Genomic DNA, 15,525 nt, shown 5'->3' on the forward strand with positions numbered 1-15,525 from the left:
AATTTAGAGATAAGGGTTATTAGATGAGGCAGCTAGACAATCCGTTAACCCTTTGTGACAAAATGGCTTAATATTTTTAGTGAAGACCAAATGAAAAAAAAGATTTTTAGCCCAAAATGAATTTAAAAAAAATTGCCCCCCAAGGTGTACATAGCCTTAAACTTCAGGACAACCCCATTAAAGGCTATGGACACCTTCAGGGCATATTTTTTATGATTTTTTTTTTGCCTAAAATGAGTAAAATACAATCATTTTTTCAATTGGCCTTTATTAAAAATGTTTTATTTGTTAAAAAAAAGGGTTTAAAAATGTTTAGCCGTTTCTGAGATGCAGGTGTTAAAATTCAGTCTGTTTGCAAGCTGTCACTTTCTGTTTTCTTTCAATCCCGTCACCTGACAGCTCATGAGTAGCTCTTATCTCTGATCTCCTAAATGCTCATTATGGCTCAATGTTAATCAAACTTGATAAGAATATGGCTTAAATAGGTCTGATAAGAGCAACACATGAGCTGTCAGCTGACAGGATTCAAAGAAAACACGAAGAGCTTGCAAACAGACTGAGTTTTAACCCTTGTGTCTCAGAAACAGCTGAACATAAAAGACCAATTGAAAAAATGACTTAGCCCAAAATGAGTAAAATGCAATCCTAAAAAAAAAAAAAAAAGCCCCCAAAGGTGTCCATAGCCTTTAATGAAACCTAGTCTTTGAGGCTATTGCACTCCACTCATCCCCATCGCTGCCTCTCCATTCATCTCTCTGCCAGAGATAGCCCTGCACAAATATCAGAAAATAATAAATCCGGAGGGCCCCTTTAGTGGCCTGTGATACTAGCAAAGTCCCCAGTACCTGTAATAACTTGCGGTTGTCAGAACTTGCCGTACACAAGTGGAATTGTTAAAAAGATTTGCTACGCCAACAAAAACCTGTTGTTTTAACACTGAGGTTTGTGGCTCCCCCCGGTGGTGCTGGGAGGAACTGCAGAAACCATGATTAGAACCACATAAATAAATAATACTGCTTGTTCCATACAAAATCCAGCATGATGCTGCTCGGTGCACGTCACAGCAGCACAGTAGCGTCTGTACGTGGCCTCACTACAAACGCCTACTTAATGTACGTGCACCCGCTTGCCTTTACCCTGTGCCTCCTCCAAACACATGCAAGCGGCAAATGTCTTAAAAGAGTCATAAAAAGTATACGAATAAATGAGCAGGTTTAGGATTGTCATAATACTTTTCTCCTGTGATTTCCACAGAACGCCAAGAGCGGCGGGGACTGACGCCTGAGATCCGCTTTACCTGCCTCCAATACAAAAAATGTCTGCTTGTCAGTATAAAAAGGAGGTTGCTGCCAGCCTCAAGCCTCCCAGGATGGGTGTTTAAAATAGATCCGTCTCCTTCGGGCCCAGCGGGAGAAGACGGCTTTCTCGGTGATGAAGCGATGGGCTCCCCGTGACGCTCTCTCGTGCATCATGTAAGTTGTACATTCATCCAGCCGCCCCTTTTCATAATAATGGTAAGGCACCGGCGGGTGTGAGCGGTCGCTGGGGGAAGATGGCATTATATTAGTTATAGGCCAAACCGTCCGCCCTCCTGACAAGTCTGCTTTAGTAACGACGTGCATCACAATTCTGGAGCATCTATTCTTATGACTATGTTGTGCCGTTCCCCTATTACTCCTCCTAGAAGTTATGAATGAATTGCTAGCAGTTCGCAGTGAAGATCCAGATGGATGTTACCAGTCGGGGGCGTGTCCCTGCACAGTCTGATACTATCCAATCAGTGCTGCCAGTGTGCAGGTACACGCCCCCAACTGGATCTTCATTGCAGACTGCTAGCAATTCATTCCTAACTTTTAGAAGGAATAATAGAGGTATGGCACAAAATAAGAATAGATGCTCCAGAATTGTTATTCCATGGGGGATGCAAGTAGTTACTAAAACAGAAGGGGGGATAGGGGGCGGAGCGTGACACGCATTCCATGAACACAACGGAAAGATCAGTGTCATGCCCCGCCCCCTCAGGCCCTGCACTAGACACGGGCCAGATCTATTAATACTATTGTAAGGTTCGGCAGAGACTTCTTTACACACGCGAGCATTAATACATTAAAGGGGTATTCCAGTTATATAACGTTATCCTGTGGAGAGGGGATAACTATTGGATCAGTGTGGATTCTACCGCCAGTCACGAGAACGGGAGCCCCGTACCCTGTGGAGCGGGCCAGTCGGGCTCCAATCATTTCTATGGGACTTCCGGAAATAGCTGAACGCTGTACTTAACCATCTCCGGAAGTCCCCTAGAAATGAAGGGAGCGGCAGGGCACATGCTCGGTTCATTTTAAGGGGCTCCACAGGGTATGGGGTTCCAGCAGTAGGACTCTCACCGATCTAACGGTTACCCCCTATCCTGTGTATAGGGATAACGTTATATAACCGGAATACCCCTTTCATTTCCAGGGACCTGCTGGACGGGGATTGCACCAGTCCGCACTGTCTCCTTACCTGCAGTAGTTCTCGCTCACCATCCCGTACACGGAGACCTCCTCACACAGATCCATGGCCAAGATCATAGTGAACCAGCCAGTGCTAAGAAACGTACCAGACATGGCTCTGCGGGCACAGAATGAAGGGAAGGGGGTTATATGGAACCAACGTGCATCCACCAACAGAGGACTATTGCTTTTTAGAAGCCCACCAACGCCTCTTCATTCATGACCATGACTGAAAAGACCTTAAAGGGGTATTCCGGTTAGATTAAGCACATTCATTTCAACAGGGGTACGGGACCCCCGTTCTCGTGATTGGTGGGAGTCCCAGTAGTAGGATCCCCACCGATCTAATAGTTAGCACCTATCCTGTGGATTAGGCTACTTTCACACCAGCGTTTGCAATTCCGCTATTGAGATCCGTCATAGGGTCTCAATAGCGGAAGAAAACGCTTCAGTTTTGTCCCTATTCATTGTCAACTAAACGGAATGCTCCAAAATGCGTTCCGTTTGGTTGCGTCCCCATCGCGAACAGAAGTTTTTCTGTCCGCTATGTGGTGCGGAGCATGACGGATCCGTCCTGACACACAATGTAAGTGAATGGGACAAAAATCAGTTCTCTGACACAATAGAAAAACGGATCCGTCATGGCTATGGAAGACATAATACAACCGGATCCGTTCATGGCGGATGCATGCGGTTGTATTATTGTAACGGAAGCGTTTTTTGCAGATCCATGACGGATCCGCAAAAAAACGCTAGTGTGAAAGTAGCCTAAGGGTACTTTCACACTTGCGGCAGGACGGATCCGACAGGCTGTTCACCCTGTCGGATCCATCCTTCCGCTATTTCGCCGGACCGCCGCTCCGTCCTCATTGACTATAATGGGGATGGGGCGGAGCTCCGGCGCAGTACGGCAGTTCATGGTGAGAGGCCGCCGGACTATAAAGTCGGACATGCAGGACTTTTAGTATTTTGCACTTTCCCACTGTAACTGGGGTATCCAAAGGAGCCCTAGTTACAGGGGAAAACAGCCTTTCATGGGGCATTCTACATGGGCTGAGTTGATCAGGGTCTGCTAAGACCCCTGCACCTCTGCCATACCGGAAACACCCGGTGATCAAGTGATTGCCGGGTCTAATAGAGAACATAGCCTCTTCCTCTGTTCATTGCATACGGCTCATTGAGCACTATGCATCGAGGACAGGAGAAAGGAGCAGCCGTAATAAACTGCTTCTGTCTTCTCCTCGGGGTCCCTGACCGTCACTGACATTAAGGAACCTGACCTGCCCCTGCTAGAAGGAAAGCTTTATTTCGGCACTGTACAGGTACGGCACTCCTGTTTAAAGCCACGCTGCCAATGTTTATATAAGTGCTAACTGCACAGGACATAAATAGTTAGCAACAGTTGAAAGGGTTAAAGATGTAGCCATTATAGGGCATATGGATGTCATAGGGAGGTCCACTGGTTGGGGCCCCTCCCTACCAGCCAAAGCTGCCAACAATCAGCTATGGCCACCTTCAGAGGGTCATTTTTTTTTATGATTGCATTTTGCTCATTTTGGGCTAAAAATAATTTTTTTAATTGGTCTTTATTAAAAATAATAAGCTGTTCTGTCACAAAGGGTTAACTGTTTGTCTAGCTGCGTGAATCCTACTTTCACTTGCCTTATCTCTAAATTACTAAAAGGTCATAAACACTTATTTAAGCCACATCCTTATGAGTAAGATAAGAGCTGAGCTATAATGAGTGTTTAAACAGCAAAAAAACAGAGCCCGCTACTAAAGAATCTCAAGGCTGTACAGAGAAAGGGGCTCAAAATTTAACAAAGACCAATTGAAAAAAAGATTTTTAGCTCAAAATGAGTACAATGCAATAATAATAAAAAAAAAAATTGCCCCCCTGAAGGTGAACATAGCCTTTAAGCTCTCCAGGCATTACAATCAGTAACTAGAAACGGCATGGCCCCATAGCAAATTTTTGAACCGTTCAGCCACCCCCCCTTCCCCGATGCCCCCTCCCACAGCTAGTCAAGACCACCTACTGAAAACATAACACTAACGCTGGCAGGAGGAGTCAAGAGTTTACTTTACAGTATGCCATGCGATCCCTGTATTCCCCGCACAGTGGAGTGCCCCCTTAGTGCCCTTACATAGTAGTGCTGGGAGTCAGACCCCTGCTGATCTGATACTGATGACCTATCCAGAGTATAGCTCATCAATATTAAACACTCGGAAAAACACTTTAAAAGGGAGTCTGTCACCTAAAAAAATCTGTTCCAAAGTTAATATACCACCACCACCATAGGGTAGGTGCGCCTAAACATAACCCTACCTTTACCATTACCTACCACCCATAAATAAATACACACTTATGGGTGATTATCATATGAAATAAATCTCTTTTAGGCTCAGTCTGTGTTACTAGTTGGGTCATGTCCTTGCACAGTATGATACTATACAATCAGTGCTGCCATTGTCCGACTATGCAGGGACACCCCAACTGGTAACACCCTTCTGGACCTTTATTGCAGACTACTGTCAATTCATTCATAAACTTCTAGTAGGAATAAGAGAGGGATAGGCCATCAATATCAAAATCCTGGGTAACCCCTCAGGAAGTGACAGGCTCACGTCCACATGGGGGCCCCACTAGTAATATCTGTCACGCCTATGAATATCTATAGACAACTCATAATGGTGGACACGTACCTGTTCTTCCCAGTCTCATTCTGGAAGACCTGGTCACAGTGGGCCATCATATTCTGAGTAAGCGTGTAGATATTAATTCCAGGAAACTTGTCCTTAGCTCGTACCAAGGCGCGATACATGATCCCGTGGTCAACGTCCATCTGTCTGGGGGGTCCCCAAATCACATACACAGTGTCCTGGGAGTGCTGGAAGAAGTAGGTCTGGTTGCGTAGCAGTAGAGGTACACTTGTATGAGACACAACCCTCAAGGTGCTGCGGCTGCCGACGTCCGACTCGTAGCCGAAAGTAGGAGCTGTGTTCATGCGCAGGACGCACTCGGCCTGGTCAATGTGTGGCCCCAGGCCGGAGCCAAGCATCTGCCCTGAGCTGGACACCACGGCGCAGGTTTTACAGGGATTCCTGACCAGAGGCTTCAGAAAAGAGCAAAAGGAAAATGCTGATCAGACAAGGTCAGGAGGAGGGTTGGTGGCGCAGCATTACAGATTTCAGTACCAGATGGGTGGGGGGGGGAATCAATAGTTGTAAGGCTGAGTTCACACGGGCGTTGTGGGAAAAGGTGCGGGTGCGTTGCAGGAACATGCGCGATTTTTCCACGCGAGTGCAAAACATTGTAATGCGTTTTGCACGCGCGTGAGAAAAATCGCGCATGTTTGGTATCCAAACCCGAACTTCTTCACAGAAGTTCGGGTTTGGGATCAGTGTTCTGTAGATTGTATTATTTCCCGATGATCGGAGACCCGATCATTATTATTTTCCCTTATAACATGGTTATAAGGGAAAATAATAGCATTCTGAATACAGAATGCATAGTACAATAGCGCTGGAGGGGTTAAAAAATAAATTTAAAAATATTTAACTCACCTTAATCCACTTGCTCGCACAGCCCGGCTTCTCTTCTGTCTTCTTCTTTGCTGTGTGCAGGAAAAGGACCTGTGGTGACGTCACTCTGGTCATCACATGGTCCGTCACATAATCTTTTACCATGGTAAAAGATCATGTGATGACCGGAGTGACGTCACCACAGGTCCTTTTCCTGCACACAGCAAAGAAGAAGACAGAAGAGAAGCCGGGCTGTGCGAGCAAGTGGATTAAGGCGAGTTAAATTATTATTATTATTTTTTTAACCCCTCCAGCGCTATTGTACTATGCATTCTGTATTCAGAATGCTATTATTTTCCCTTATAACCATGTTATAAGGGAAAATAATAATGATCGGGTCTCCACCCCGATCGTCTCCTAGCAACCGTGCGTGAAAATCGCACCGCATCCGCACTTGCTTGCGGATGTTTGCGATTTTCACGCAACCCCATTCACTTCTATGAGGCCTGCGTTGCGTGGAAAACGCACAATATAGAGCATGCTGCGATTTTCACGCAACGCACAAGTGATGCGTGAAAATCACAGCTCATGTGCATAGCCCCATAGAAATGAATGGGTCGGGATTCAGTGCGGGTGCAATGCGTTCACCTCCCGCATTGCACCCGCGCGGAATACTAGCCCGTGTGAACTCAGCCTTAGGGTCCATGGCGATTGGGCGAGCGCTGCAGCCACTTCATTGTATACCAAGCACAGTGCCGTAAATTGTATAGTGGCTGGGCTTGGTACTGCAGCTCAGTCCCATCAGGCCCTTCCAACAGCTGATCAGCAGAGGTGCCAGGGCGGTAGCCTTCTCCTCTGTCGTGCCTGTATGTGCTTTGCTATATTACAGTCAGGATAACAGCCACAGTGCATTAACTTTGCAGATGCTGTGTGTGCAGTGAAGGACAGGAGCTGGAATGAGGCAGAGGATGGTGACGATCTGGGGGAGAGAGCTGTTCACAGGCAGAGAGGTGAGTGACCTTGCCCACTCACTCATCACTCCCCAGTCTATGCTCCCAGTATGTGCGATCACTAAACTGCATCACTGCTATACAGCTCTCTAGCCCCGATCCTCCTCCTTATCATCTCCTTCTTTAGGCCTTTTGCTCACAAACGTGTACGCCCCGTGGCCGTGCTGCGGCCCGCAAATTGCAGGCAGCAATGCACAAACACCCACCATGGGGCAGCCGCAGCGGATCGCGGACCCGTTCACTTTAATGGGTTCGCGATCCGGCCGTTCCGCAAAAAGATAGGACGTGTTCCATCTTTTTTTGCGGAACGGAAGTACGGGACGAAACCCCACGGAAGCACTCCGTAATGCTTCCGTTCCACATCTCCGGATTTGCGGACCCATTGAAGTGAATGGGTCCGCATTCGTGATGCGGAATGCACACGGAACGGCGCCCCTGTATTGTGGATCCGCAAATGCGGTCCGCAATACGGCCACGGAGTGCGCACACACACGTGTGCAATAAGCCGTTCAGAGGATTTTATTGAAGTAAGCAGGAAAGAAGGAGATAAGGAAGATCTGGGGGAGACAGATGTACAGAAGGGACGGAGGTTAGTGATCGCACATACTGGGAGCATAGACTGGGGACTGATGGAGGAGTGTGAACAGTTCTCTCCCCCAGATCGTCGTCATCATCTACTTCATTCCAGCTCCTGTCCTTCACTGCACACACAAATTAGGGGTGGAGTTCACATCACCGTTATGGATTCCATTATTGTTTTCCGTAATAATGGAAAATAACGGAATCCAAAAGACGGAAGCCTATAAGAGGCATTCCGTTTTGATCCTTCATAATACAAGTCTATGGGCAGCATAACGGATCCGTCCTGGTTTCCATTATGCAGGAGTCCTCCCCTGCATAACAGAAACGGGACGGATCCGTTTTGCAGCCCATAGACTTCTATTAGAGGCATTCCGTCATAGAATTGCGTTACGGTCAGTGGTAGTGGATTCCATAAGGCAATTCACCTTTTACCACCAAACGACGTGTGAACCGAATTTCATAAGCGGAAATTCGCTCATCTCTAGTTATAACCATGTTATAACGGAAAACAGTAACGGAATCCATAACGGTGATGTGAACCCGCCCTTAGCCTGAAGGGAGACCCCTAGTGGCCAGCAATTAAGGGTGCAAGACAACATTTTTGTTAAGGCTCATGCACACAACTGTATGTATTTAGCGGTCCGCAAAACACAAAAAAAAAAAAAAGGGATGACATCCGTATTGCATCCATTTTTTTTTTTTTTTTAACAATGCCTGTCCTTGTCCGCAAAACGGACAAGAATAGGACATGTTCTTTTTTTTGTGTAACGGACATGCGGACACACGGAAATGGAATGCACACATAGTCATTTCCGTGTTTTTTTGCGGACCCATTGAAGTGAATGGTTCTGCATACAGACCTGTAAAAAAATGAACGGAAACAAAAATTTGTTTGTGTGCATGAGCCCTTAACCCCTTCTACCCCGGGCCAGTTTTCACCCTTCTGGGTCACTTTATGTGGTAATAACTTTGGAACACTTATTTATCCAAGCCATTCTGAGACTGTTTTCTCGTGACACATTGTACTTCATGATAGTTATAAATGAGTCAATATATTTCACCTTTATTTATGAAAAAAATCCAAAATTTACCCAAAATTTTGAAAAATTTGCAATTTTAAAAATTTCTATTTCTCTGCTTTTGAAACAGAAAATGATACATTATAAAATATTTATTACTTAACATTCCCCATATGTCTACTTTATGTTGGCTTCATTTTGTAAATGTCATTTTATTTTTTTAGGACATCAGAAGGCTTAGAAGTTTAGAAGCAATTCTTAAAATTTAACAAAAATTTCCAAAACCCACTTTTTAAAAAGGACCAGTTCAGGTCTGAAGTCACTTTGTGGGGCTAACTTAGTGGAAACCACCCAAAAATTACCCCATTGTAGAAACTACACCCCTCGAGTTACTCAAAACTGATTTTACTAACTTTGTTAAACCCTTTAGGTGTTCCACAAGAATTAAAGAGGGTTAATAGCCAAACAAAACTTAAATATTTATTACCCTGATTCTGCGGTTTACGGAACCACCCCACATGTGGTCGTAAACTGATGTAAGGGCACACGGCAGGGCGCAGAAGAAAAGGAGCGACGTATGGTTTTTGGAAGGCAGATTTTGCTGGACTGGTTTTTAGATGCCATGTCCCCTTTGAAGCCCCCCCTGAAGCACCCTTCCAGTAGAAAATCCCAAAAAGTGACCCCATTTTGAAAACTAGGGGATAAGAGGCCAGTTTTATTGGTACTATTTTGGGGTGCATATGATTTTTAATTGCTCTATATTACGTTTTTGTGAGGCAAGGTAACAAAAAAAATTGCTGTTTTGGCACCGTTTTTATTTTTTACAACATTCATCTGACAGGGTAGATCATGTGCTATTTTTATAGAGCAGGTTGTTACGGACGCAATGATATCAAATATGTCTACTTTCTTTGTTTCAGTTTTACATAAAGCATTTAAAAAAAATAAAAAATAATAGGTTTTTGTGTCTCCATTTTCTGAACGCCTTATTTATTTTTTCCTGCCGATCGTCTTGTGCATGACCGGAGTCTCGGGGCTACAATGAGCTTCACTGATCTAGAAATACAGTAAAATATTACAAAAACTTAAAAGGCTATGCACACTTTCAGGGGTACTTTTTTTTTAGGGTTGCATTTTACTTATTTTGGGCTAAAAAATATATAATTTTTTTAGTTGGAGTTTATTAAAAATATTGAACTGTTTGTCTAGCTGTGTGACTAGTACTTTCACTTTGTGCCTGTCATTTAATAAACCTTATCTCTAAGTGACTAAGAGGTCATAAACACTAATTTAAGCCACATTCTTATCAGTAAGATAAGAACTGAGCTATAATGAATGTGTTTATAAGGTCAGAGAGCAGAGATAAGGAGCCGATGAGCTGCCTGATGGAACAGAGTGAAAATTCAGATCCTGCTGCTAAATAAACTCAAAGCTGTGCAGGGAAAAGGGCTCAACATTTTTAATAAAGACCAATTGCAAAAATGTTTTTTTTTTTTAGCTTAAAATGAGTACAATGCAATAATTTAAAAAAATGCCCCAAAGATGTACATAGCCTTTAAAGGGAGTTGTCTCGCCTGAGACTTTTATGCCACCAATGCCAGATAGGTGCGGGTCCCAGAATGCGACACCCAAGGTGAGCAGAGAGCAGCCACACATCCACGACTGCCCTCCATTAATTTCTATGGCACTGCTGAAAATAGCTCGCCTATTTTTGGAACTCCCATAGAAATGAACGGGGACCAGCAGGGGTCCCAGCGTTCGAGACCCCTAACTGATCAGTTTGGTATCCCCCTACCCTGTGGATAGGGGATAACTTGAAAACGTGGCACAACCCCTTTAACAGGTTAATGTGTGAGAAGGTAACATTTCGGTCACAGACGCATTACCCCCGTGTACAGTGTACTTACCTCGCCATCTGGAAGTCTGCTGTATCCCCAGAGCTGCAGTTCATGAGGTAGAAAAGATGGCGGCTCTGCCGGTTCCTTGATGTTTGCTTTAATCCAGCACAACCAGAGGATGACACAGAGCAGCAGACTGGACACACACACCCGACTCTGTGAAACGGACCACGTAGGAGACTTAGAGAAGAAACATTCTATATTAGAGGGCATCTGTCAGCAGTTTTGTACCTATGACACTGGCTGACCTGTTACATGTGCACTTGGCAGCTGAAGGCGTCTGTGTTGATCCCATGTTCATATGTGCCCCTCATTTGCATCATTTTTCTCAGCGATGCGGGCACATATGAACATGGCACCAACACAGATTCCTTCAGCTGCCAAGTGCACATGTAACAGGTCAGCCAATGTCATAGGTACAAAACTGCTGACAGATGCCCCTCAAAACTCACATACAGATCCGTGGCAGCACAATCCACAGACGTGTCATGCAGATTCTGCCGCAGATATCACCCCTGTTCATTAAATTCTTTCCCGTATACTTGGGTGGCATTTTCAAACCCTCATCCACCTGTATGGTACGCTCATTTGCTGCAAATAATGCCACTTCTGAATATGGCCTTAGCAGAGCTCTGCACATCACTTACTAAGATCTTCATGTTTCATCAGATGCGGGGACTCGGGAGGGCCTGCAACAAAGAGCACACAGGACGAGTAAAACAACATCAGTATACATAGCACCCATATTACGTCATACCCGTAAAAATGCCCATAATAAAGGATTAAAGCTTGGGCACCGTTCTGCCATCTCAGAGATAAGGGGCTGGGGATAGAGCTGAAGTATTTTGGGGTTGTTCAAGATGGGCTGGTAGTGGGTGCTTCTCCCCAGTGATGGGGGCACTGATGGGCTGTAGTGGGTGCTTCTCTCCAGTGATGGGGGCACTGATGGGCTGTAGTGGGTGCTTCTCTCCAGTGATGGGGGCACTGGTGGGCTGTAGTGGGTGCTTCTCTCCAGTGATGGGGGCACTGATGGGCTGTAGTGGGTGCTTCTCTCCAGTGATGGGGGCACTGATGGGCTGGCAGTGGGTGCTTCTCCCCAGTGATGGGGGCACTGGTGGGCTGTAGTGGGTGCTTCTCTCCAGTGATGGGGGCACTGATGGGCTGTAGTGGGTGCTTCTCTCCAGTGATGGGGGCACTGGTGGGCTGTAGTGGGTGCTTCTCCCCAGAGATTGGGGCACTGATGGGTTGTTAGTGGGTGCTTCTCCCCAGAGATGGGCTGTAGTGGGTGCTTCTCTCCAGTGATGGGGGCACTGGTTGGGCTGTAGTGGGTTCTTCTCTCCAGTGATGGGGGCACTGGTGGGCTGTAGTGGGTGCTTCTCTCCAGTGATGGGGGCACTGGTGGGCTGTAGTGGGTGCTTCTCCCCAGTGATGGGCTGTTAGTGGTTGCTTCTCCCCAGTGATGGGCTGTAGTGGGTGCTTCTCCCCAGTGATGGGGGCACTGATGGGCTGTAGTGGGTGCTTCTCCCCAGAGATTGGGGCACTGATGGGTTGTTAGTGGGTGCTTCTCCCCAGTGATGGGCTGTAGTGGGTGCTTCTCTCCAGTGATGGGGGCACTGGTTGGGCTGTAGTGGGTTCTTCTCTCCAGTGATGGGGGCACTGGTGGGCTGTAGTGGGTGCTTCTCTCCAGTGATGGGGGCACTGGTGGGCTGTAGTGGGTGCTTCTCCCCAGTGATGGGCTGTTAGTGGTTGCTTCTCCCCAGTGATGGGCTGTTAGTGGTTGCTTCTCCCCAGTGATGGGGGCACTGATGGACTGTAGTGGGTGCTTCTCCCCAGAGATTGGGGCACTGATGGGTTGTTAGTGGGTGCTTCTCCCCAGTGATGGGCTGTTAGTGGGTGCTTCTCTCCAGTGATGGGGGCACTGATGGGCTGTTAGTGTCACGACGGGGAGTGGGGAAAACCCCCCTCCGTGCAAAGGCAGAGACTGCAATGCCGGATAGGAAGGAACAGGGAGCAGGTCACTACCTAGCGCAACCCTGAACTCACCTTAGACTCCTACCGCATGAGCCGCCTCAGAAGGTAAGGGGGCTCATGCTCACCAACCTTTGACCCTACTATCCCTACAAAGCCCTAGGCCTAATGACAGGGCAGAGACCACCCATTCATCCAACACCACGGATGAATGGTGTCTCGCAAGCAGGATAGAAGGCCCTGGGCTAAACAGTACGGCAGGTAAGTTACACAGTAACATAACTATGCAATCCTCACTTACCTGCCGTAGCCATGATGGAAGGTGGCTTCAAGCTGGAAAAGCCCACAGGCGAGTCTTCGCTTAAACCCCTCCGGGAAAGCCCGCCCCTTACGGATCATCATACAACAATCAAACCTCCAAGCAAAACCCGCACCATAACTACATACACCAGGTGGGGGGAGGAATGACAGAAACACACCGGAGGGGACGACAGACCAAGCAAGAAACACAAAATAACAAATAAGGATCGCTCACACAGACAGTATCATTCCGCCCAGGAGCAGAGCTCCACACCAAGCTGACACTCAGGCTCCACCACACCAACATGTAGGAGGCCAGAAGGTCACACCCACCACACCTACCAAGCACACCTTAACCCCGTGCACACCAAAACAGGGAAAGGAAACATCCTAAAAGGGAAAGCGCACACACATGCATAAAAACAAGTTGCCACCGGCAACCAGCATGCGCGGCGAAAATGTCGCGGCACACACCGAGGCCGTGACAGTTAGTGGTTGCTTCTTTCCAGTGATGGGGGCACTAATAGGTTGTTAGTGGGTGCTTCTCCCCAGTGATGCGCTGTTAGTGGGTGCTTCTCTCTAGTGATGGGGGCACTGGTGGGCTGTTAGTGGTTGCTTCTCCCCAGTGATGGGCTGTAGTGGTTGCTTCTCTCTAGTGATGGGGGCACTGGTGGGCTGTTAGTGGTTGCTTCTCCCCAGTGATGGGGGCACTGGTGGGCTGTTAGTGGGTGCTTCTCCCCAGTGATGGGGGCACTAATGGACTGTAGTGGGTGCTTCTGTCCAGTGATGGGGGCACTGATGGGCTGTAGTGGGTGCTTCTCTCCTGTGATGGGGGCACTTATGGGCTGTTAGTGGTTGCTTCTCCCAGTGATGGGGGCACTTATGGGTTGTTAGTGGGTGCTTCTCCCCAGTGATGGGCTGTTAGTGGGTGCATCTCTCCAGTGATGGGGGCACTGATGGGCTGTTAGTGTCACGACGGCGAGTGGGGAAAACCCCCCACCGTGCAAAGGCAGAGACTACAATGCCGGATAGGAAGGAACAGGGAGCAGGTCACCACCTAGCGCAACCCTGAACTCACCTTAGACTCCTACCGCATGAGCCGCCTCAGAAGGTAAGGGGGCTCATGCTCACCAACCTTTGACCCTACTATCCCTACAAAGCCCTAGGCCTAATGACAGGGCAGAGACCACCCATTCATCCAACACCACGGATGAATGGTGTCTCGCAAGCAGGATAGAAGGCCCTGGGCTAAACAGTACGGCAGGTAAGTTACACAGTAACATAACTATGCAATCCTCACTTACCTGCCGTAGCCATGATGGAAGGTGGCTCCAAGCTGGAAAAGCCCACAGGCGAGTCTTCGCTTAAACCCCTCCGGGAAAGCCCGCCCCTTTCGGAGCATCATACAATAATCAAACCTCCAAGCAAAACCCGCACCATAACTACATACACCAGGTGGGGGGAGGAATGACAGCAACACACCGGAGGGGGCGACAGACCAAGCAAGAAACACAAAATAACAAATAAGGATCACGCACACAGACAGTATCATTCCGCCCAGGAGCAGAGCTCCACACCAAGCGGACACTCAGGCTCCACCACACCAACATGTAGGAGGCCAGAAGGTCACACCCACCACACCTACCAAGCACACCTTAACCCCGTTCACACCAAAGCAGGGAAAGGAAACATCCTAAAAGGGAAAGCGCACACACATGCATAAAAACAAGTTGCCACCGGCAACCAGCATGCGCGGCGAAAATGACGCGGCACAAACCGAGGCCGTGACAGTTAGTGGTTGCTTCTCCCCAGAGATTGGGGCACTGATGAGCTGTTAGTGGGTGCTTCTCCCCAGTGATGGGCTGTTAGTGGGTGCTTCTCTCTAGTGATGGGGGCACTGATGGGCTGTAGTGGTTGCTTCTCCCCAGAGATTGGGGCACTGATGGGTTGTTAGTGGGTGCTTCTCCCCAGTGATGGGCTGTTAGTGGGTGCTTCTCTCTAGTGATGGGGGCACTGATGGGCTGTTAGTGGGTGCTTCTCCCCAGTGATGGGCTGTTAGTGGGTGCTTCTCCCAGTGATGGGGGCACTGATGGGCTGTAGTGGGTGCTTCTCCCAGTGATGGGCTGTAGTGGGTGCTGACACCCACATTATTCTCCGCTGGTCCTGGCATCTTGCAGACACCCTTACAGTAAATGGCTGCCAGCCTCCGCACAGCTCCAGAGAACGGGCCATGCAGAGCACGTAGGCAGCGGTGCCCGCATCCCTGGCACTGCCAGCCCTTACTGCTTCCTCCCAGACCCGGGCGCACTCACCTCCCCGATGCCCGCTGCATCGGTCACCCCGGTCTGGGTATCCCTGGCATGGGACGAGCAGATAACACAGCCCGAGGCCTGAGGTGGAGGCCTCCTCCTTACCCCGGATAAGGAAGCAGCGGTCCCGCCCCATGTTCACTGCGGGGGGCGAGCAGAGACAGGACGCGCCGCTGGCACTGCCCTCACAGTGCCCTGCAGTGATGGAGGCTCAGCATACAGGCCTTGTCATGTGCATTTTGAGGACTTGCCAGGACAATACAATGCAGGGGAATTGCATACCTAGCAATTCCTTACCATGTGTCCCTATAGAGGCAGCTGTAAGGGGCCCCTTAAAGGGAGGGGAACCACAGGCAGCCACCATCTTCTTCTCCAGAACCTCCTGCTGAAGACCACAGGGACCTCTTATAAAGGATGGGAAG

General features: G+C 48.1%; 1 protein-coding gene across 2 annotated transcripts; it reads right to left on the reverse strand.

Annotated features, from left to right (window-relative positions):
* Positions 1 to 312: 312 nt before the first annotated feature.
* ST6GALNAC4 (ST6 N-acetylgalactosaminide alpha-2,6-sialyltransferase 4) lies at positions 313 to 15,227 on the reverse strand. 2 transcript variants are annotated; one of them, XM_040404978.1, is made up of 6 exons: positions 15,107 to 15,227; positions 11,174 to 11,215; positions 10,536 to 10,682; positions 5,199 to 5,608; positions 2,503 to 2,610; positions 313 to 1,542 (listed from the first exon to the last, which is right to left on the reverse strand). In XM_040404978.1, the coding sequence occupies exons 2-6, from the start codon at positions 11,183 to 11,185 to the stop codon at positions 1,356 to 1,358; spliced, it is 864 nt and encodes a 287-aa protein (XP_040260912.1). In that variant the 5' UTR covers positions 11,186 to 11,215; positions 15,107 to 15,227; the 3' UTR covers positions 313 to 1,355. The 2 variants fall into 2 exon arrangements, with proteins under 2 accessions (XP_040260912.1, XP_040260911.1); XM_040404977.1 differs by lacking the exons at positions 11,174 to 11,215; positions 15,107 to 15,227 and having other exon boundaries at positions 10,536 to 10,836.
* Positions 15,228 to 15,525: the final 298 nt, after the last annotated feature.

This window comes from Bufo bufo, chromosome 8 (genome assembly GCF_905171765.1).
Source record: "Bufo bufo chromosome 8, aBufBuf1.1, whole genome shotgun sequence".
Classification (NCBI taxonomy): Eukaryota; Metazoa; Chordata; class Amphibia; order Anura; family Bufonidae; genus Bufo; species Bufo bufo.